The following is a 21,812-nucleotide window of genomic DNA, read 5'->3' as shown; positions in this document are numbered from 1 at the left end:
GCATTGCAGACTATAAGCTCGTTAACACTGCGTTGTTCACCGTGATCGGTGGTCCTGTGGGGCTTAAGTCAGACCCCCCGCAAACTGGGATTGGGGCGTATACACAGGACCATTGACTATAATGTTCAAACAATGTCAATGTGCGCTCTGTCATGCATCATTTTCGGCCTATTGTAGGCGGACACTCAGACATAGTGTAGTAGAAGGAAGATAGGTTGGCAATCCATGTAGCAAGCAGTGGTGCTCGTGGAAAGTCAATGCAGCGTAAAGGAAGCCAGGTCCGGGATAATTGCTTTTTTATTTCAAAGCACAAATCTAATCAGACCCTTCAGCCCGTCCCAGGCTTTTTGAAAAAAAGCCTGGGACGGGCTGAAACATCTAATTGGATTTGTGGATTCAAACAACAAAGCAATTATCCAACAAGTGAGTCCCAGGACCTGGCTTCCTTTACTCAGATGTAGTAGACTGTGTTTGAGTGTCCGACCCCTATAAGCATACACTCCCAAAAATGATACATGACAGAGAGCATGTTAACATTGTTGGCGCAATTAAAGTCTATGGCCTCGTTGGTGCGCACGACCGAATCCCGGTTTGCGGGGAGTTTGGACGTGAGCTCCAACGGGACCACTGAACGTGGCAAAGAGCACAGTGTGAAAGGTCCCTAATGCATAATGCTTTTCTACTTGTTCTAAAGTACAATAAGATGTATTCCCATCTCATCCATGTATGGCATATCTAAGTTGCCTACCAGGGCAGCGGGGTACTCGGTACTGGGTCCGGTCGCTCTTAAATGGGATGTCACGGTGGCTGCGACCCGGTCCGTGGCCCTGGGACTCACTGAAAAAGGGAACGGTCTTTTAAGGGGTTGTTGAATAAAGTTTGTCGTGATGCCACCTGTGGTGTTCGGTCAGTGGGGAACGACGCCGCTTAAAGGGGTCCTCTGGGGTGATGATATGGCGGCCAGATGGTGACGCTTCCCACAGGTGAAGCAGGGTCCCCAGGGCTCCCAGTGTATGGCAATGATGGTGTATGCCGGTAAATGAGAAAAGGACACAGTGCTGCAGTCTTTACCTGGTTTACTGAATTTGTAACAGACCTCAGTCCATGGTATCGGCAACAGGTACATAAGAAGTCCAGGCAGCCCGGAAACAAGTGAAATCTCCTTGGCAAGTCAGGTTGGGAGCCATCCACTTTGCGTTTGCTATAGTCCCTTGCTGCCTGAAGTGTCCTAACAAGGTCCTGGTCCTTTTGTCTGTCTTGGGACAGTGCCTGTATGATAGGCAGCTTGAGTCGTTCTTTCTGGGGTCTCTGCACGGTGACTCCAGGCTCCAGAATGCTGCTGTACCACAGGCTTAATGCGGGCAGTATACGTATAGTCCTATGCCCTCCGGTTCTGCTATGGGGCATGCAGCTCCCCACAGCCTCGGGCTCCCGGCACCCGGTCTCTGCGCTCTGGCTCCTCGGAGGCCCACTCGCAGCCTCCTTAAGCCCTATACTCTCCTCTGTGCTCCTTTCCCTTCACTGTCTGCTCCAGACTGAACTAGCTCCTCCTCCAGACCAGGATCATTATTCAGGGAAGCTGCCCTGAAACCGGGTTTTGAGCTCCCCTCCTGGCCTGGATTCAGAAGGTGTTGTGTTTGAGATTTACCTGCCAAAGATATCCCCCTTGTTTCCATGCATAGCACTACCCTCCCCGAGAGGAATGCAGCACTACTGTGGTACCCGAACTCCTGGGGTGCCACATATCCACCAGGTAACATATAATGTATATCTCTGGATACAGGCCCTACTTACACCACTTTAACCCCTTAATCCCATATGACGTACTATCCCGTCCAGGTGACCTGGGACTTAATTCCCATGGACGGGATAGTACGTCATATGCGATCGGCCGCGCTCACGGGGGGAGCGCGGCCGATCGCGGCCGGGTGTCAGCTGCCTATCGCAGCTGACATCCGGCACTATGTGCCAGGAGCGGTCACGGACCGCTCCCGGCACATTAACCCCCGGCACACCGCGATCAAAGATGATCGCGGTGTGCCGGCGGTGCAGGGAAGCATCGCGCAGGGAAGGGGCTCCCTGCGGGCTTCCCTGAGACGATCGGTACACGGTGATGTGCTCACCGTGTACCGAGCGTCTTCTCCCTGCAGTCCCCGGATCCAAAATGGCCGCCGGGCTGCATCCGGGTCCTGCAGGGAGCACTTCCGGGTCAGGATCAGGCTGCAGCTGCAGCTCTAATCCTGCCCGGCTGTATGTCAGATCACCGATCTGATAGAGTGCTGTGCACACTGTCAGATCGGTGATCTGTGATGTCCCCCCCTGGGACAAAGTGAAAAAGTAAAAAAAAAAATTTCCACACTTGTAAAAAAAAAAATAAAAAAAAAATTCCTAAATAAAGCAGAAAAAAAAAAATATTATTCCCATAAATACATTTCTTTACATAAAAAAAAAACAAAAAAACAATAAAAGTACACATATTTAGTATCGCCGCGTCCGTAACGACCCGACCTATAAAACTGGCCCACTAGTTAACCCCTTCAGTGAACACCGTAAGAAAAAAAAAAAAAAAACGAGCCAAAAAACAACGCTTTATTATCATAACGCTGAACAAAGAGTGGAATAACACGCGATCAAAAAGACGGATATAAATAACCATGTTACCTCTGAAAACGTCATCTTGTCCCGCAAAAAACGAGCCGCCATATAGCATCATAACCAAAAAAATAAAAAAGTTATAGTCCTCTGAATAAAGCGATGCCAAAATAATTATTTTTTCTATAAAATAGCTTTTATCGTATAAAAGCGCCAAAACATAAAAAAAATGATATAAATGAGGTGTCGCTGTAATCGTACTGACCCGAAGAATAAAACTGCTTCATCAATTTTACCAAACGCGGAACGGTATAAACGCCTCCCCCAAAAGAAATTCATGAATAGCTGGTTTTTGGTCATTCTGCCTCACAAAAAAATCGGAATAAAAAGCGATCAAAAACTGTCACGTGTCCGAAAATGTAACCGATAAAAACGTCAACTCGTCCCGCAAAAAACAAGACCTCACATGACTCTGTGGACCAAAATATGGAAAAATTATAGGTCTCAAAATGTGGAGACGCAAAAACTTTTTTGCTATAAAAAGCGTCTTTTAGTGTGTGACGGCTGCCAATCATAAAAATCCGCTAAAAAACTCGCTATAAAAGTAAATCAAACCCCCCTTCATCACCCCCTTAGTTAGGCTAGGTTCACATTGCGTTAATGGGTTAACGCTAACGGACAGCGTTGCACGGCGAAAATGTCACAATTAACGCCGTGCAACGGGTCCGTTAGCACAACCATTGACAGCAATGTGATTTTCAGGTGTAGCGCATCGCTAGAGCGTGCCATTTTCGGCTCGCGCTAGCAAGGTGCCATTCTTTTGTGGCGCGCCTCAGACGCTGCTTGCAGCGTCCGCGGCGCGCCCGAGGTCCGATCCCCGATCTTCCAGAGCGGGGACGTTAACGCGACCACTAAACACGACACCTAAAAAGACATTGTGTTAGCGCAATCCGCTAGTGCTAAACGGATTTCCCTAACGCAATGTGAACCTAGCCTTAGGGAAAAATAATAAAATTAAAAAAAATGTATTTATTTCCATTTTCCGGTTAGGGTTAGGGTTAGGGCTAGGGTTGGGGCTAGGGTTAGGGTTTGGATTACATTTACGGTTGGGATTAGGGTTGGGATTAGAATTAGGGGTGTGTCTGGGTTAGGTGTGTGGTTAGGGTTACAGTTGGGATTAGGGTTAGTGGTGCGTTTGGATTAGGGTTTCATTTATAATTGGGGGGTTTCCACTGTTTAGACACATCAGGGGCTCTCCAAACGCGACATGGCGTCCGATCTCAATTCCAGCCAATTCTGCATTGAAAAAGTAAAACAGTGCTCCTTCACTTCCGAGCTCTCCCGTGCGCCCAAACAGGGGTTTACCCCAACATATGGGGTATCAGCGTACTCGAGACAAATTGGACAACAACTTTTTGGGTCCAAGTTCTCTTGTTATCCTTGGGAAAATAAAAATTTGGGGGGCTAAAAATCATTTTTGTGGGAAAAAAAAGGATTTTTATTTTCACGGCTCTGCGTTGTAAACTGTAGTGAAACACTTGGGGGTTCAAAGTTTTCACAACACATCTAGATAAGTTCCATGGGAGGTCTAGTTTCCAATATGGGGTCACTTGTGGGTGGTTTCTACTGTTTGGGTACATCAGGGGCTCTGCAAATGCAACGTGACGCCTGCAGACCAATCCATCTAAGTCTGCATTCCAAATGGCGCTCCTTCCCTTCCGAGCTCTGCCATGAGCCCAAACAGTGGTTCCCCCCCACATATGGGGTATCAGCGTACTCAGGACAAATTGAACAACAACTTTTGGGGTCCAATTTATTCTGTTACCCTTGTAAAAATACAAAGCTGGGGGCTAAAAAATCATTTTTGTGAAAAAAAAAAGAATTTTTATTTTCACGGGTCTGCGTTATAAACTGTAGTGAAACACTTAGGGGTTCAAAGTTCTCACAACACATCTAGATAAGTTCCATGGGAGGTCTAGTTTCTAATATGGGGTCACTTGTGGGGGGTTTGTACTGTTTGGGTACATCAGGGGCTCTGCAAATGCAACGTGACTCCTGCAGACCAATCCATCTAAGTCTGCATTCCAAATGGCGCTCCTTCCCTTCCGAGCTCTGCCATGCGCCCAAACAGTGGTTCCCCCCCACATATGGGGTATCAGCGTACTGAGGACAAATTGGACAACAACTTTTGGGGTCCAATTTATTATGTTACCCTTGTGAAAATACAAAACTGGGGGCTAAAAAATTTTTGCGAAAAAAAAATAAATTTATTTTAACGGCTCTGCGTTATAAACTGTAGTGAAACACTTGGGGGTTCAAAGCTCTCAAAACACATCTAGATAAGTTCCTTAGAGGGTCTAGTTTCCAAAATGGTGTCACTTGTGGGGGTTTTTAATGTTTAGGCACATCAGGGGCTCTCCAAACCAACATGGCGTCCCATCTTAATTCCAGTCAATTTTGCATTGAAAAGTCAAATGGCGCTCCTTCCCTTCCGAGCTCTGCTATGCACCCAAAAAGTGGTTTACCCCCACATATGGGGTATCGTCGCACTCAGGACAAATTGCACAACAACTTTTGTGGTCTAATTTCTTCTCTTACCCTTGGGAAAATAAAAAATTGGGGGCGAAAAGATCATTTTTGTGAAAAAATAAGATTTTTTATTTTTACGGCTCTGCATTATAAACTTCTGTGAAGCACTTGTTGGGTCAAAGTGCTCACCACACATCTAGATAAGTTCCTTAAGGGGTCTACTTTTCAAAATGGTGTCACTTGTGAGGGGTTCCAATGTTTAGGCACATCAGGGGCTCTCCAAACGCAACATGGCGTCCCATCTCAATTCCAGTCAATTTTGCATTGAAAAGTCAAATGGCGCTCCTTTCCTTCCGAGCTCTGCCATGCGCCCAAACAGTGGTTTACCCCCACATATGGGGTATCGTCGCACTCAGGACAAATTGCACAACAACTTTTGTGGTCTAATTTCTTCTCTTACCCTTGGGAAAATAAAAAATTGGTGGCGAAAAGATTATTTTTGTGAAAAAATATGATTTTTTATTTTTACGGCTCTGCATTATAAACTTCTGTGAAGCACTTGTTGGGTCAAAGTGCTCACCACACCTCTAGATAAGTTCCTTAAGGGGTCTACTTTCCAAAATGGTGTCACTTGTGGGGATTTCAATGTTTAGGCACATCAGGGGCTCTCCAAACGCAACATGGCATCCCATCTCAATTCCAGTCAATTTTGCATTGAAAAGTAAAATGGCGCTCCTTCCCTTCCGAGCTCTGCCATACGCCCAAACAATGGTTTACACCCATATACGGGGTATCAGCGTACTCAGGACAAATTGGCCAACAATTTTTGAGGTTCAATTTCTTCTCTTACTCTTGGGAAAATAAAAAATTGGGGGCGAAAAGATCATTTTTGTGAAAAAATATGATTTTTTATTTTTACGGCTCTGCATTATAAACTTCTGTGAAGCAATTGGTGGGTCAAAGTGGTCACCACACATCTAGATAAGTTCCTTAGGGTGTCTACTTTCCAAAATGGTGTCACTTGTGGGGGGTTTCAATGTTTAGGCACATCAGTGGCTCTCCAAACGCAACATGGTGTCCCATCTCAATTCCTGTCAATTTTGCATTTAAAAGTCAAATGGCTCTCCTTCCCTTCCGAGCTCTGCCATGCGCCCAAACAGTGGTTTACCCCCACATATGGGGTATCAGCGTACTCAGTACAGATTGTACAACAATGTTTGGCATCCATTTTATCCTGTTACCCTTGGTAAAATAAAACAAATTGGAGCTGAAATAAATTTTGTGTGAAAAAAAGTTAAATATTCATTTTTATTTAAACATTCCAAAAATTCCTGTGAAACCCCTGAAGGGTTAATAAACTTCTTGAATGTGGTTTTGAGCACCTTGAGGGGTGCAGTTTTTAGAATGGTGTCACACTTGGGTATTTTCTATCATATAGACCCCTCAAAATGACTTCAAATGAGATGTGGTCCCTAAAAAAAAATGGTGTTGTAAAAATGAGAAATTGCTGGTCAACTTTGAACCCTTATAACTCCCTAACAAAAAAAAATTTTGGTTCCAAAATTGTGCTGATGTAAAGGAGACATGTGGCAAATGTTACTTATTAAGTATTTTGCGTGACATATCTCTGTGATTTAAGGGCATAAAAATTTAAAGTTGGAAAATTGCGAAATTTTCAAAATTTTCGCCAAATTTCCGTTTTTTTCACAAATAAACGCAAGTTATATCGAATAAATGTTACTACTAAAATGAAGTACAATATGTCACGAGAAAACAATGTCAGAATCGCCAAGATCCGTTGAAGCGTTCCAGAGTTATAACCTCATAAAGGGACAGTGGTCAGAATTGTAAAAATTGGCCCGGTCATTAACGTGCAAACCACCCTCGGGGCTTAAGGGGTTAAACGTAGAGTTTGCTGCTCATGCCTGTCTTTCTCCATAAGTGATCACATCTGCTCGGCCATTTATGAAACTCCTGTATCAGAGATTGCATGTGTAGCCAAGATCTGAAGATACACATTTATACTATACCCAGCTCTACATGTCTGAAATGAAAATACCCCTTTAAGGGTCACTCAGGGGGGCAGAGGCACACAAGGCATACTTTGCTGTCCTAACAAGGATTCTAAACATTCCTGTCGGGGATCAGCAGCTCCTGACAGCAGTGTGGCCTGCAGAGGGTTTATTCAGATCAATACTTTGCTTATTCAATGAAGTTTAGAGGAGTAGACCACAGAGGACAAGCCCAATTTCAGGAGGCAGCGCCTCCTTGGAGAACCAATCACAGTGGTGGAAATGAAGAATTACAAGGCACACACTGAAATCGAGGATGTGCCAAGTCTTCCAGGACTAAAGGAACTGACTATGGAGACCCCTCCATAAATGATGTACATACTGTACTGATACTCTGAATGGGCTATGTAGTCAGTGATTGTCCTTTGTGGATAAAGGAACATCTAAATGATCTAAAATAATAGATGTTGCAGCTCCTGTGTGGACAGGTAGTCGCTGTGTGCATTATTGCTTTGCTATGACATCTCTGTGTGCATTATCTTTATGGGGTGACATTGCTGCATACGTTCCCCCGATTCTGTAACATAACAGTGTGCAGTACCTTAGTACTGTAATATCACTATGTGCATCATCATTATGCTGTGACATTATTCGGTCAGTTGGTTCTTTGTGGCAATTATTTCCGGACATCACTGTGTACATTACTTCCATTGCTTCTCTTTTGTGATATACTTTAGTGTGTCTATTATGCCACGTTCACTATTTGGTCAGTTTTTTACCTCAGTATTTGGTCAGTATTTTACCTCAGTATTTGTAAACCAAAACCAGGAGTGGGTGATAAATGCAGAAGTGGTGACGTGTTTCTATTATACTTTTCCTCTGATTGTTCCTCTCCTGATTTTAGCTTACCCATACTGAGGTAAAATACTAACCAAATTTTGAACGTGTGCACGTGGCCTTACTGTGATTTTGTGACATCGCTGAGTGGAATATATGCTGCAACATCGCTGTGACCATTTCACTATGTTGTGACATTGCTGTGTACATTATGTGTAGTGGGTGACATGACTTTGTACACTACCCCATAACTGTGTGCATTACCTTACTGTTATGACATCACTATTGTATTATCTCCTTGTCATGTCTGTGTGCATTAGCCTGATTCCATGACATTACTGTTTGCATTATCCCTTATATATCTCTTTAGTATTAATCATGTGCATTACGGAAAGACACCTGGCAAAAATGAGTGACCAAACAATTTTCATGTTCTGATCACACTGCTAAAAGTGATTTTTTTCTCTTGGAGTGGGGTCCTATTTACTAATTTATTGTCATGTCCCATTATTACTTACACTCCTGACTCAACTGCCAAGGTGATATGCCCAACAAATACTTGTAGGTCAAATGTAGAAATTACGTTTTGACGAGTTGGGTACTCTTTCCATGGCTATATATATTTTGGAGATTTCTGGGTGTTAGGCACCTTTGCTATGTAACGTGATGCCACCACTGTCTTGCATTGTGTATAGATATACTCATGCCCATGCAGGAATCCAACTTTTACAGACTTCTGAATGGCAAGCAATCCAAGGCTGCAATACGGGAGAGGAACTTGCTAGATGTGACAATTTAGATTCTAGAAAAGCTGAATGAAGTCCTTGTGGGAACTGGTATATTAGCCATATTGTTTTCCATCCCACTTACCCAGATTCCTGAATGGCAAAAATCCGATGGTGTGCAGTAATATGGGAATGAGCGCTTACGTCTCTAACAAAAGGTTTGACCTTCTTGATACTAGGAAAGCTTGGTGACACCTTTTTTGGGAGCACTTCATATGACACAAGGAAATTAGGATATTGTGTAACTATTTAAAGCTTATAAGATAACCCATTCCTATAAATAATTTTCCAAAATATATAAATAATAAAAAACAAATTTCCCCTGAGGTCTACAGCTGGTTGTGTGGGGAAGAGGGAGGTGCGAGGCTCAGGGGTGTGTTGTTTGAATTACAAAGTGACACTGGAGTTTCTGTCCACACTAATATAACCAGCGGCTCCAGAGCTGCACCAGCCTCCCCCTGCACAATGCCTGTCCTTATAGCTCTGGTCAAGAAAATCTGGTGCATTAAGAAGTACATTGTCTTGATTTTGACTCCTTTGATCCTGTGTCCTATCCTCTTGACGCTTCCACCACAGGTAAGGCTGCATTAATTTCCCTTCTGTCCCTTAAGGGATAATTTAAAGAGCTCCATATCTGCTAGAAGTATGGGAGAAATGCTGGGAGTAGTGTTGTAGGTTTGTCCACCTAGGATAACCCAATTTTTTCATGCTGATACCCTGTCACTGGAGGATCCTGGTTTTGGAACACTTATGGATGACAACTATGGGTGACCATGAGCGTTAGGTTCTCTGCCCCGAACTGGTACTGGGCTCTAATTAATATAGCAGGACACCCGTCATCTCTAATTCAATATGCCCTAACATGGAAATTCACTTTAAAACCACAGATGGTAGGGGTCCTGGTAGATTCAACCTACTCCCCTTTGGATTCAAGAAGGGATAAAGAATACTTAAAACACCCATATTTGTACCTGTATGTCCATTTTGTGTTAGTATTGTGCTGTATAGTAGGCAGCGTTAGTCTTTAAAATTGATTGCCAATCTGTAGTCCAGTAATATTAAAGTGGCGGGGGTCTTAGTTTTAGGGTCTGCAGCGCTGAATTTCCAGACACAGTAACGTACTGATATTAGTGGCTATGCTTGGTAATAATAATACAGTTCACTACTGCATTGACTATACTGTAATACTAGGTATTACTAATGCTAACACTATGGAACTGTGTTCTCGAAACGCCATGACTCCTTTAAATAGCTGATAGGCCACCGATTTAAAGAGGACAACCCCTTTAACAAATATTACTAGAATAGAAGGAAAATGAGTGGTGCATTATTTTGTACTTTATTTTTACAATGTCATATAGTGAAGACATACAGACTGGGCTACAGCTGTTTCGCATCTAATTACGCTTCATTCGGCCCTAATAATAAATAATAAATTAGTAATAAACTAATTAATAGTGATGATACATTAATAAATATCAATAAACTAAGTGGGTAATACACATAAGACAACTGTCGGACAAACGTTTGATCGACAGACATCTCTCCCGACTCCCCCATTCACATAAGCGCTCGGCTTGGCTGAGAGTACAGTCCATTTGTTTTCAAGGGAGAGAGAGGAGAAAGATATTGTCAGAATCCCATGGAGTGGCCAATTCCCCTGAAAACAGGAAGATCTTTAATTGAAATTCCAACGACCTGGTTCTTCTTTTTTTTTTTTACCTCCCAACATAATCTGTCAGGGGATAGTCTGGATGCCCCAATACACATCGGATGGTCAATCCATCCCACCAAATCAACAGGATTAAATAACTTTTTTGTACGTGTGTGGGAGCCTTTAGTGGTTCATTCAGTTGGGTTCTACAACCACAGCTGATCCACTGTTTACAACTATTTTTTGGTTGGATTGTTAACTTTCATTTTAGCTTATATGGTAAAATTCAGATGAAAAAATTGATACTGACTTGTTCGTATTTGTGACTCACGGCCACGTGACTCTCTTGCACTCTTCTACTTCCATATAAAAATCAGTTTTTGTTTCTATGTTCACTTTGGTTGTACAAAAACCTTGTGTAACACCGATTGGGTAATCAGCTGCCATTGTAATGGCGTATAATTTTGACTCCAGTCTAGGCCATCAGAACGGCGGTCAATAATTGACTTTATTACTGCTCTCCATACACATGGGTGTTCAAATTCAATGCAACCAGTACAATGGCTAATTTGACTGGCCAAACGCGTTTGATGGCTTTTGGTTAAACACTTTTTTGTCTGAGAGCTATTTCTCCTGATGTCCTCATACATAGGCACACTTGGCTCAAGAGATTTATTCATATTAGATTTTGATGTATTTTAGGGTTCAGCCATCCATTTGATATAAAAGTACAGGCCAATATATGGCCAGGATCCTCTACCCCTGATGAACGTTGGCTCTACAGAAATCGGCTAATTACCAAACCACCATTTGTTGATAAAGCATTTTTCTAATTGAGACAACCCCCCTAGCATAATCCTTCCCCTTTCCACATCATTCTCATGCTCAGATTACTGGTCAGCATGGGATATACAACCTGCAGTACTTCTTCAATAACGGGGCAAATAAGAGCAGAGCGCTCCATGCAGCCATGTCTGTCAATCATACCCTAAATAATTAATAGTATAATCTTGTGAACATCCCAAAAAAGCAGTCTCACTGTAAAGCAATGGTCAATTAACCCTTCAAGTAGGCCTCTTCATTGAGCACTCTCCATTTCCTTCCATGAAGTTCTCGACCATCCTCATTAGACTTTGAACTTCTGTCCCAATTTCTTGACTGGCGCGGAGTGTGCTAGCGAACAATACCCCACTTGTACAGATTGCTTCCATCATCAAATTGTTTGGCCATGTTCCCCCTCATTGTAACTTTCCGCAGAGAGCGACGGCGCTGCCAGCTTGTTTCCTCTAAATCCATATTTATGTAATCCAGTGTCAGCAAACGGCTATAATCCAATTTTCTTAATTAACCAGGTTTTAACATGGATTATATCTTATCCTTCCATGGAAATTCTTTGCCTTTGGTTACATCTACAGCATGTAGTTTTTCAGGTATAATTAGTAGTTTGGATCTTGGTCCAATAGTGAAAGCACAGAACCCCCGTCATGTGAAATTTGAAGCTTCTCAGCCCCAATGCGAAATCACTAATGAGACTCACACTAATTAATGTGTTATCTATATCAGGGGTTGCAAAAAAAGTAGAAAAAAAGTTTATTTCTCAATACACATGGAACAACACTTATCTTTAAAGGTCAATAACTTGTTCTTTGCATATGGAGAAATAAAAATGTTTTCTACATTTTTGCAACCACTGCTGAGCGCTGTCATATTTTTGTTTTTGGATTGTTTGAGACTAGTGCATTCTTGTCTATTTTTTTAGATTATGTTGCTCTTAACATGAATGTGCTGTGGACATTTTTCTTTTCCTTTTTAGTGGTTTCTTCTTATTCAACAAGGCTTGGTTGTGACTGCTACCTACAGAATATCACAAAATTGAGTACACCCCTCACATTTTTGTAAATATTTTATTATTTATTTTCATGGGACAGCGCTAAATGTATGACACTTTGATTCAAGTGCAAATGGCTAAATTGTGCCAAAAGTATCAATATTTTGTGTTGCCACCATAATTTTGCAGCACTGCCTTAACTTTTTTAGGCATGAGTTCACTACAACTTCACAGGTTGCCACTGAAATAAATAACTCAGTAAATAACTCATAATTTACACTGCTATACAAGCTGTATACTGACTTCACTGTTGTCAAATGAAAAGATATAATAAAATATTTGCAAAAATGTGAGGGGTGTACTCACTTTTGTGATATAGTGAATGTAGCCTCTTAAGCTACCCCCTTGCCTTGAAGCCACATACTTTAATCCCCTAGGGATAAATCTAACATGCAAGGGTGGTTAGTGTAATCTTTATTTCCCACTCCCTTGTGGCCAAAGTTTTACTATGTAACTGTCACAATTGCTCACTGCTGTGGTCACTGGTACGCTATCTGCTGATGAGTTCCTTCTGGTCTCCTCCTCTCCTTTGTGACCTCCTTCACTTGGTGGCTCATTTCCTGATATGATATCCGGAGCTGCCTCTTAAGCCCCCATAAACATTATAGGAAGTTCGAACAAACTGATTAATTTCAACTGGTTCGTCCACCAGTCTAAATGTGTATGGGAGCCCCAGAGAGATGATTAACATGGGAGTAAAGAATTTGGCGTCCTTGATTTCGGACTTTTGTTCAGCATGGAGATAATCCACCTGCAGAGATGTCTGTCAGTGGCTCTTTCATAGGGAACACAAGATCACATGGCATAGATATATAGGAGAGACGGCCATGATAGCTGCTGGCTGAACGATCAGCCAAATCATCGTTCTGCCAACAGTCATCTAAGGCTTGCTGACTTCTGATTTCTTAAAAGGTCAATGTACAAATTCACCTTCTATCGTCTATGTCCACCAGACCCAAGATATCTTAAAGACTCTTCTCTTATTGCCTGAGCAGTAGTTCATCAAGACACGCTGACCTCATTGCCCATCTGATGCTGGCACTCACTTTATGACAGTCTACTGATCTGAAAGAATTCTGCCTACCCTGTCCTGTAGGAATATATATATATATATATATATATATATATATATATATATATGGCGTGGCGACGTTTCGGATGTAATATCCTTTCTCAAGCCAGTGGAGGATATTTAATTAGGGTTTTATATTATATATATAATTAACTAGGCCTTATGCAACTAGTGAAATAAGTTATTTCCTATCCACTAGATAGGTGATAACTTATTGATTGAAGGGGTTCCAACTGTTGGGAATTTTTATCTCCATCAGAATGGAGCAGGAGTGTACATGCTTGACCACCTCTTCATTAATTCCTTATGGTGTGGCTTTTTCTGGCAGCCCCATAAAGAATGATTTGAGTTGAGTGGGTGGTCAGGAATCCAACTTGCTGCTTCATTTTGTAATGGGTATAAAAGTTCCCCATTGGGGATAAAAATTCCCAATTCTGTCAATCAGTGCAGGTCCCAGCCGTTGGATATACCCCTTCAGTAAGTTATAGGTACGGATTGGTGATAAGTTGATAACTTGTATTCACCAGACTTTTAAAAGTAGATTATCACACATTGCAAGTCCTATTTTGATGTGTAGATGAGAGCAGGAAAGGATAAATCCTTCATATCTTTGCAAGAATTTAGAGATAAATCGTATCATTGTTTATTATTCAAAACTAACACCTCTGGCTGCAGGGAACAGTTTAAGGCTTTCATTGAAGGTGTTACTTCAAATCCCATCATTGTTGGTTACTTTTTTGCATAAAGACATTTTAGACAAAGGTCTAAACATTTCAAAGGAGATAAAGTCTGTTTTCATCCAAGGAACATCAGCCAATAATCCAATCATCAGCCTGGGAGTTTAGTAATAACCTTTACATTACCTTTAGGTCATTCATATATATTCCACATGCTATCAAATGATGAGAAATAGTGTAAAAGGGGGATCAGGTTCAGATTTTTTTTTATACAAGAATAAAAGGTTTTATATCCATTGATGAGTGGAGGTGATAATTCTGCGATTTATGGACATTCATCTGCAATTATCCCAAATGAGACCTTATATACTCTCTGCCTGACATCTTAATACAAGGTTTTATCTCTGGGAAAGAACCAAGGTTATTCATCCTGGCTTTTTACCTGGCAGTGGTGATGGACCGATGGTTGATACATTCTAAAGTTCGTAGCTAAATATCACTCACTTGTTTCAAATTACACTTTTATATTGTTTTAACAGCTCCAAGTTTTTAAATAGCAACAAAAAAACCTGATTTTTGCAAAACTGATGCATTGTAAAGCAAGTATATCCGTTTTCTTGACACATAAGAAAAAAAAAAGGTTCCCTTTTCTTAAAAAGACAATGGTGGAGGGGAAGGGGTGACAGGAGATAAGAATTGTTTTCTAGAGAAAAAAAATCATGAATTAACAGATGCTAATGTTTTTTTAAAAGCAGGGTGCACAACTACAGCCCTAGGGCACTACGCGGCCTGTGATGCCCATTTTGTGTGTCCCTCAACCATACGGATTGAAGAATGCTTGACAGATTAACTGTATGTGAGCAGTCACACATATAAGAGTAGTGGCAGCTAAGGAGCAGGGACTGGCAAGTATTAATGGGAATCATATAGCAGGAGAATGGGGTCTTGTCACCCAACGGGCACTCCAGAAAGGAGAATAGTCCGGAGGTCTTCCATATCTGTGATTCCACTGTAGATAATGGGTATTGTGAAACATTAGGCAGTAAAGGTACCGTTACACTAAACGACTTACCAACGATCACGACCAGCGATACGACCTGGCCGTGATCGTTGGTAAGTCGTTGTGTGGTCGCTGGGGAGCTGTCACACAGACAGATCTCTCCAGCGACCAACGATCAGGGGAACGACTTCGGCATCGTTGAAACTGTCTTCAACGATGCCGACGTCCCCAGGTAACCAGGGTAAACATCGGGTTACTAAGTGCAGGGCCGCACTTAGTAACCCGATATTTACCCTGGTTACCATTGTAAAAGTTAAAAAAAAAACCACTACATACTCACATTCCGATGTCTGTCACGTCCCCCGCCGTCAGCTTCCCGCACTGACTGTGTTAGTGCCGGCCGTAAAGCAGAGCACAGCAGTGACGTCACCGCTGTGCTCTGCTTTTGCTTTATGGCTGGCGCTGACAGTCAGTGCAGGGAAGCTGACGCCGGGGGACGTGACAGACATCGGAATGTGAGTATGTAGTGTTTTTTTTTTTTTACTTTTACAATGGTAACCAGGGTAAATATCAGGTTACTAAGCGCGGCCCTGCACTAAGTAACCCGATGTTTACCCTGGTTACAGGTGAACACATTGCTAGATCGGCGTCACACACGCCGATCTAGTGATGACAGCGGGAGATCAGCGACCAAAAAAAAGGCCCTGATCATTCCCCAACGACCAACGATCTCCCAGCAGGGGCCTGATCGTTGGTCGCTGTCACACAAAGATATCGTTAGCGGGATCGTTGCTACGTCACAAAAAGTGTGACGTTGCAACGATATCGTTACACCTTAAGCAAAAAACCTATTGTAGAGAACCATAAGCAAGCATGACCTCTTTTAGTGCCTATTAACACAGCTTTTTACAAGGATTTAAAAGCTGATTTGACTGTAAATCCATATTAAAATGATGCTTCAAATACTCTGTGAATAAGCTTCCTATTGGTTTTACTAGGAAATGTTCAACATGAAATAAAAAAAAAACAGCACCGTGTGCACTAAAGGAGTTTTCCCCATTAAAATCAGTCGTAAAAAAGAATGTAGCATGTTTTTTATGTGGAATTAGGAGCAGAAGCTATTTCCAAATTCTTCACAGAAGTCTGTGACCGTATTATTCTTATATTATTATTATATTATTATGTTGTGTGAAACAGGACTCATTTATTAGTACACACCGACCCTCACTTTATGCCTGACTAGCAATCTGAAAGAATTGCACCTAACCCGACCCTATATATATCCTCAAAAATAAGAAAAGAGCCCTTCAGGAAGATATACTGTATATATAAACCCATAGAGAGTATGAAGGAACATATGATCTCAAATATTATAAAAATACATTTTATTCAAATTTCAAAAGCATTAACATGTAACAATAGGAGATGAATGGACAATAAAATCTACATATACAGACAGAATACAAAAAAACATGAGCTCTAGCACTAAAAGCAGTGTAAATGGTTTAGGTAAGAACAGCTATATAGGCCTTATGTGTAGTTATGTGTAGGCAATATTATAGCTGATATCTAACCCCACACCTTGACGCGCGTTTTATCACCGCTTGTGGTTTTGTAAGGCTGTAGTCTATAGTCACTCTATGTGACTGCAGTCTGCTGAATCATGACAGTATGTGTTGTACACAGTGTTAAATTCGCTTTTATTCCCTGCTCCTTTCAATTCACTTGTATTGAGAGCAGTGGAAGAGAATATAGTCCGTTACGTGACTGAGAGCATGCAAATCGCATACATGTGACCATGTGACTGTCCACTCACTCCGGTAATCCTAAGAATTGTGACGGCATGCACACTCCACACTGTCATGATTTGGCAGTCTGCAACAACATAGAGTGATTGCAGACTTTGTCCCAAGCTCAGAAAACCACTTTAAATAACTGTCAGCTGAGCGTTTGTGTATTTTCATTGGGGAGAGGGTAGTAAGCTGCTGCCAGACTCCTGTGGGAAGAAATGGATTGAGCATTTGAATTCACTGCCGATCCTTATCTTCCCTAACATCATATCTCATACACATTTTAGGGCACCATAGAAATCAACGTGTTTAATGTTTTTGGTAGGGACGGACATATGGTTGCCGTAACCATGAGTTAAGGGGACCCATTTCTACATCCAGGGCAGTTGCACTTGTGCTTTATGGTGAGCTACTGGGCTGCAAAGGGCCAATATATTGTTCTTGCACAGGGGCCCTCTTCTGTCTGTGTCCAGCAGTGGTGTTCGGGGATCATATAGATTCTACTCAGTTTAGATCCATGACAAGGGGTCCACTATTGCTCAGTTAGTAACATAGTAACATAGTTAGTAAGGCCGAAAAAAGACATTTGTCCATCCAGTTCAGCCTATATTCCATCATAATAAATACCCAGATCTACGTCCTTCTACAGAACCTAATAATTGTATGATACAATATTGTTCTGCTCCAGGAAGACATCCAGGCCTCTCTTGAACCCCTCGACTGAGTTCGCCATCACCACCTCCTCAGGCAAGCAATTCCAGATTCTCACTGCCCTAACAGTAAAGAATCCTCTTCTATGTTGGTGGAAAAACCTTCTCTCCTCCAGACGCAAAGAATGCCCCCTTGTGCCCGTCACCTTCCTTGGTATAAACAGATCCTCAGCGAGATATTTGTATTGTCCCCTTATATACTTATACATGGTTATTAGATCGCCCCTCAGTCGTCTTTTTTCTAGACTAAATAATCCTAATTTCGCTAATCTATCTGGGTATTGTAGTTCTCCCATCCCCTTTATTAATTTTGTTGCCCTCCTTTGTACTCTCTCTAGTTCCATTATATCCTTCCTGAGCACCGGTGCCCAAAACTGGACACAGTACTCCATGTGCGGTCTAACTAGGGATTTGTACAGAGGCAGTATAATGCTCTCATCATGTGTATCCAGACCTCTTTTAATGCACCCCATGATCCTGTTTGCCTTGGCAGCTGCTGCCTGGCACTGGCTGCTCCAGGTAAGTTTATCATTAACTAGGATCCCCAAGTCCTTCTCCCTGTCAGATTTACCCAGTGGTTTCCCGTTCAGTGTGTAATGGTGATATTGATTCCCTCTTCCCATGTGTATAACCTTACATTTATCATTGTTAAACCTCATCTGCCACCTTTCAGCCCAAGTTTCCAACTTATCCAGATCCATCTGTAGCAGAATACTATCTTCTCTTGTATTAACTGCTTTACATAGTTTTGTATCATCTGCAAATATCGATATTTTACTGTGTAAACCTTCTACCAGATCATTAATGAATATGTTGAAGAGAACAGGTCCCAATACTGACCCCTGCGGTACCCCACTGGTCACAGCGACCCAGTTAGAGACTATACCATTTATAACCACCCTCTGCTTTCTATCACTAAGCCAGTTACTAACCCATTTACACACATTTTCCCCCAGACCAAGCATTCTCATTTTGTGTACCAACCTCTTGTGCGGCACGGTATCAAACGCTTTGGAAAAATCGAGATTTACCACGTCCAATGACTCACCGTGGTCCAGTCTATAGCTTACCTCTTCATAAAAACTGATTAGATTGGTTTGACAGGAGCGATTTCTCATAAACCCATGCTGATATGGAGTTAAACAGTTATTCTCATTGAGATAATCCAGAATAACATCCCTCAGAAACCCTTCAAATATTTTACCAACAATAGAGGTTAGACTTACTGGCCTATAATTTCCAGGTTCACTTTTAGAGCCCTTTTTGAATATTGGCACCACATTTGCTATGCGCCAATCCTGCGGAACAGACCCTGTCTCTATAGAGTCCCTAAAAATAAGAAATAATGGTTTATCTATTACATTACTTAGTTCTCTTAGTACTCGTGGGTGTATGCCATCCGGACCCGGAGATTTATCTATTTTAATCTTATTTAGCCGGTTTCGCACCTCTTCTTGGGTTAGATTGGTGACCCTTAATATAGGGTTTTCATTGTTTCTTGGGATTTCACCTAGCATTTCATTTTCCACCGTGAATACCGTGGAGAAGAAGGTGTTTAATATGTTAGCTTTTTCCTCGTCATCTACAACCATTCTTTCCTCACTATTTTTTAAGGGGCCTACATTTTCAGTTTTTATTCTTTTACTATTGATATAGTTGAAGAACAGTTTGGGATTAGTTTTACTCTCCTTAGCAATGTGCTTCTCTGTTTCCTTTTTGGCAGCTTTAATTAGTTTTTTAGATAAAGTATTTTTCTCCCTATAGTTTTTTAGAGCTTCAATGGTGCCATCCTGCTTTAATAGTGCAAATGCTTTCTTTTTACTGTTAATTGCCTGTCTTACTTCTTTGTTTAGCCACATTGGGTTTTTCCTATTTCTAGTCCTTTTATTCCCACAAGGTATAAACCGCTTACACTGCCTATTTAGGATGTTCTTAAACATTTCCCATTTATTATCTGTATTCTCATTTCTGAGGATATTGTCCCAGTCTACCAGATTAAGGGCATCTCTAAGCTGTTCAAACTTTGCCTTCCTAAAGTTCAATGTTTTTGTGACTCCCTGACAAGTCCCCCTAGTGAAAGACAGGTGAAACTGCACAATATTGTGGTCGCTATTTCCTAAATGCCCAACCACCTGCAGATTTGTTATTCTGTCAGGTCTATTAGATAGTATTAGGTCTAAAAGTGCTGCTCCTCTGGTTGGATTCTGCACCAATTGTGAAAGATAATTTTTCTTGGTTATTAGCAGAAACCTGTTGCTTTTATGGGTTTCACAGGTTTCTGTTTCCCAGTTAATATCCGGGTAGTTAAAGTCCCCCATAACCAGGACCTCATTATGGGTTGCAGCTTCATCTATCTGCTTTAGAAGTAGACTTTCCATGCTTTCTGTTATATTTGGGGATTTGTAACAGACGCCAATGAGAATTTTGTTACCATTTTTCCCTCCATGAATTTCAACCCAGTTAGACCTTGTGGTAAATTTTGCAGCTTTGGTAGTGAAATGGGATAAAGTCAAGACTTAAGGTACCGTCACACTCAGCAACTTTACAACGAGAACGACATTGATCCGTGACGTTGCAGCGTCCTGGATAGCGATCTCGTTGTGTTTGACACGCAGCAGCGATCTGGATCCCGCTGTGCCATCGCTGGTCGGAGCTAGAAGTCCAGAACTTTGTTTGGTCGTCAGGTCGGCGTGTATCGTCGTGTTTGACAGCAAAAGCAACGATGCCAGCAATGTTTTACATGGAGCTAACAACCAGCGAGAACGATAAGTGAGTCGCCGTTACGTCACTGGATCGCTCCTGCATCGTTCTGGAGCTGCTGTGTTTGACGACCTAACCAGCGACGCTGCAGCGATCGGCTCATTGTCTATATCGCTGCAGCGTCGCCGAGTGTGACGGTACCTTTACATACAATGAAGAAAATTTCTTATCTCCCCACTCCAAACATTCAGAAGTCCACTAAAAAAAAGCAGAATTTAGGTTTCACAATAGCGTAAAACAGGAAAATCCAGCATCAAAGTAGATTTGAGATAAAATCTAAGAGTCCAAGGCCCACAGATCACACTCCTTAAAACACACGATATGCTATCATCATTGTCGGTTTACAATCAGTAGGAATCTCCAGTGACAAAAGTAACACATTATAATACCAACTAAATAATATGGGAATTAGGAACAAATAAATCAATACTAAGAGAATATTTCTCACAAGTGATAGAAAACATTCTACCTTGTATCAAGCCCTATACTGTCTCCATTCTAATATGGAAATCCAATAAATCTCTCTTTTGGGAGGTACAAAGATGATTTGGGGCTGAAATATGGTAAGTATGCATAGATGTTGCCAGCCACCTTTCCTAGTGTTCTGAATAGCAAATTAAGATGTATTATGCAACTTTAAAACTAAGCAGATTTGACTTTCAGGGGTCTGGGAAACGGTGCCTGAATTGGGGTTATGGTTATGGCATATGCTGAACAAAGAGAATTGACAGCACCTCCAAAAATCATACAATGATCTAATGCCACTAGGTAAAAATGTATATAACTGAACATGAGATTCTTAGATTAACATTCTGATTAAACTGTATGAAGCCCACTGCCACGTCACGGCAAACCTCGTACTGGGTCCTACCGCCCTAATGGAGCGGTGACGTGCGCTGACCACCGCCACAGCGGCAATGCACCAGCAGGGCAAACGGCCTAGTGCCGCACAGCCCCCATGCTGCAAGACTGAGTCCCCGTGACTCCAAACCGAGCCACCCAACCAGCAAAAAACCGCAGCAACAATGGCCACCACACAGCACCCACACCAAAAGAAGGAGTGTTTTCCAGCTGGAAAGGCATAACACTTAGTTCCCAGAGGACAGCAGTGGATGGGGAAAGAGGGAGAGAGGCCAGAGAGCTGTAAGTGCAAGACCAAGCCTCCTCACTTACATACAAATTGGAAAAGCGATAAATCGAGAAAGGAATAAAGGATTGAAAATATAAAGGTGCAGATTTAATCTGCATTAGAGTGACCTAAGACACATTGGATCAGCCGGGGGTACTAAACCTGATGACAGGTTCCTTTTAACAAAACATCAATTTTTAGGAGCATTTGTAGGAAACCTGTTTAAATGGATTGTATGAAATTAGATAAAAATAAAATATGAGATACAGCACCGCTCATGTCTGTAGGTTGAGATTGGAATCACAGTGAGTCAGTCTGCAAGGAAACAGGGCTAAGATACATTACTGGGCAGATTATAAAGGAGCTGCCCTATTTCT

The 21,812-nt window shown here is 41.9% G+C and overlaps 1 protein-coding gene across 1 annotated transcript in view; it reads left to right on the top strand.

The window, feature by feature from the left end:
- The first annotated feature begins 9,181 nt into the window (after positions 1–9,181).
- The window catches only part of SLC13A3 (solute carrier family 13 member 3), a 62,960-nt gene continuing 50,329 nt past the window's right edge, over positions 9,182–21,812 (top strand). Inside the window, exon 1 of the mRNA XM_069755674.1 lies at positions 9,182–9,331. Coding sequence (XP_069611775.1) covers positions 9,221–9,331 — 111 coding nt within the window. The 5' untranslated portion in view covers positions 9,182–9,220. The remainder of the gene's footprint in view (positions 9,332–21,812) is intronic.

Source organism: Ranitomeya imitator, chromosome 2, assembly GCF_032444005.1.
Source record: "Ranitomeya imitator isolate aRanImi1 chromosome 2, aRanImi1.pri, whole genome shotgun sequence".
Classification (NCBI taxonomy): Eukaryota; Metazoa; Chordata; class Amphibia; order Anura; family Dendrobatidae; genus Ranitomeya; species Ranitomeya imitator.
This window is presented reverse-complemented; position numbering and strand designations above follow the sequence as displayed.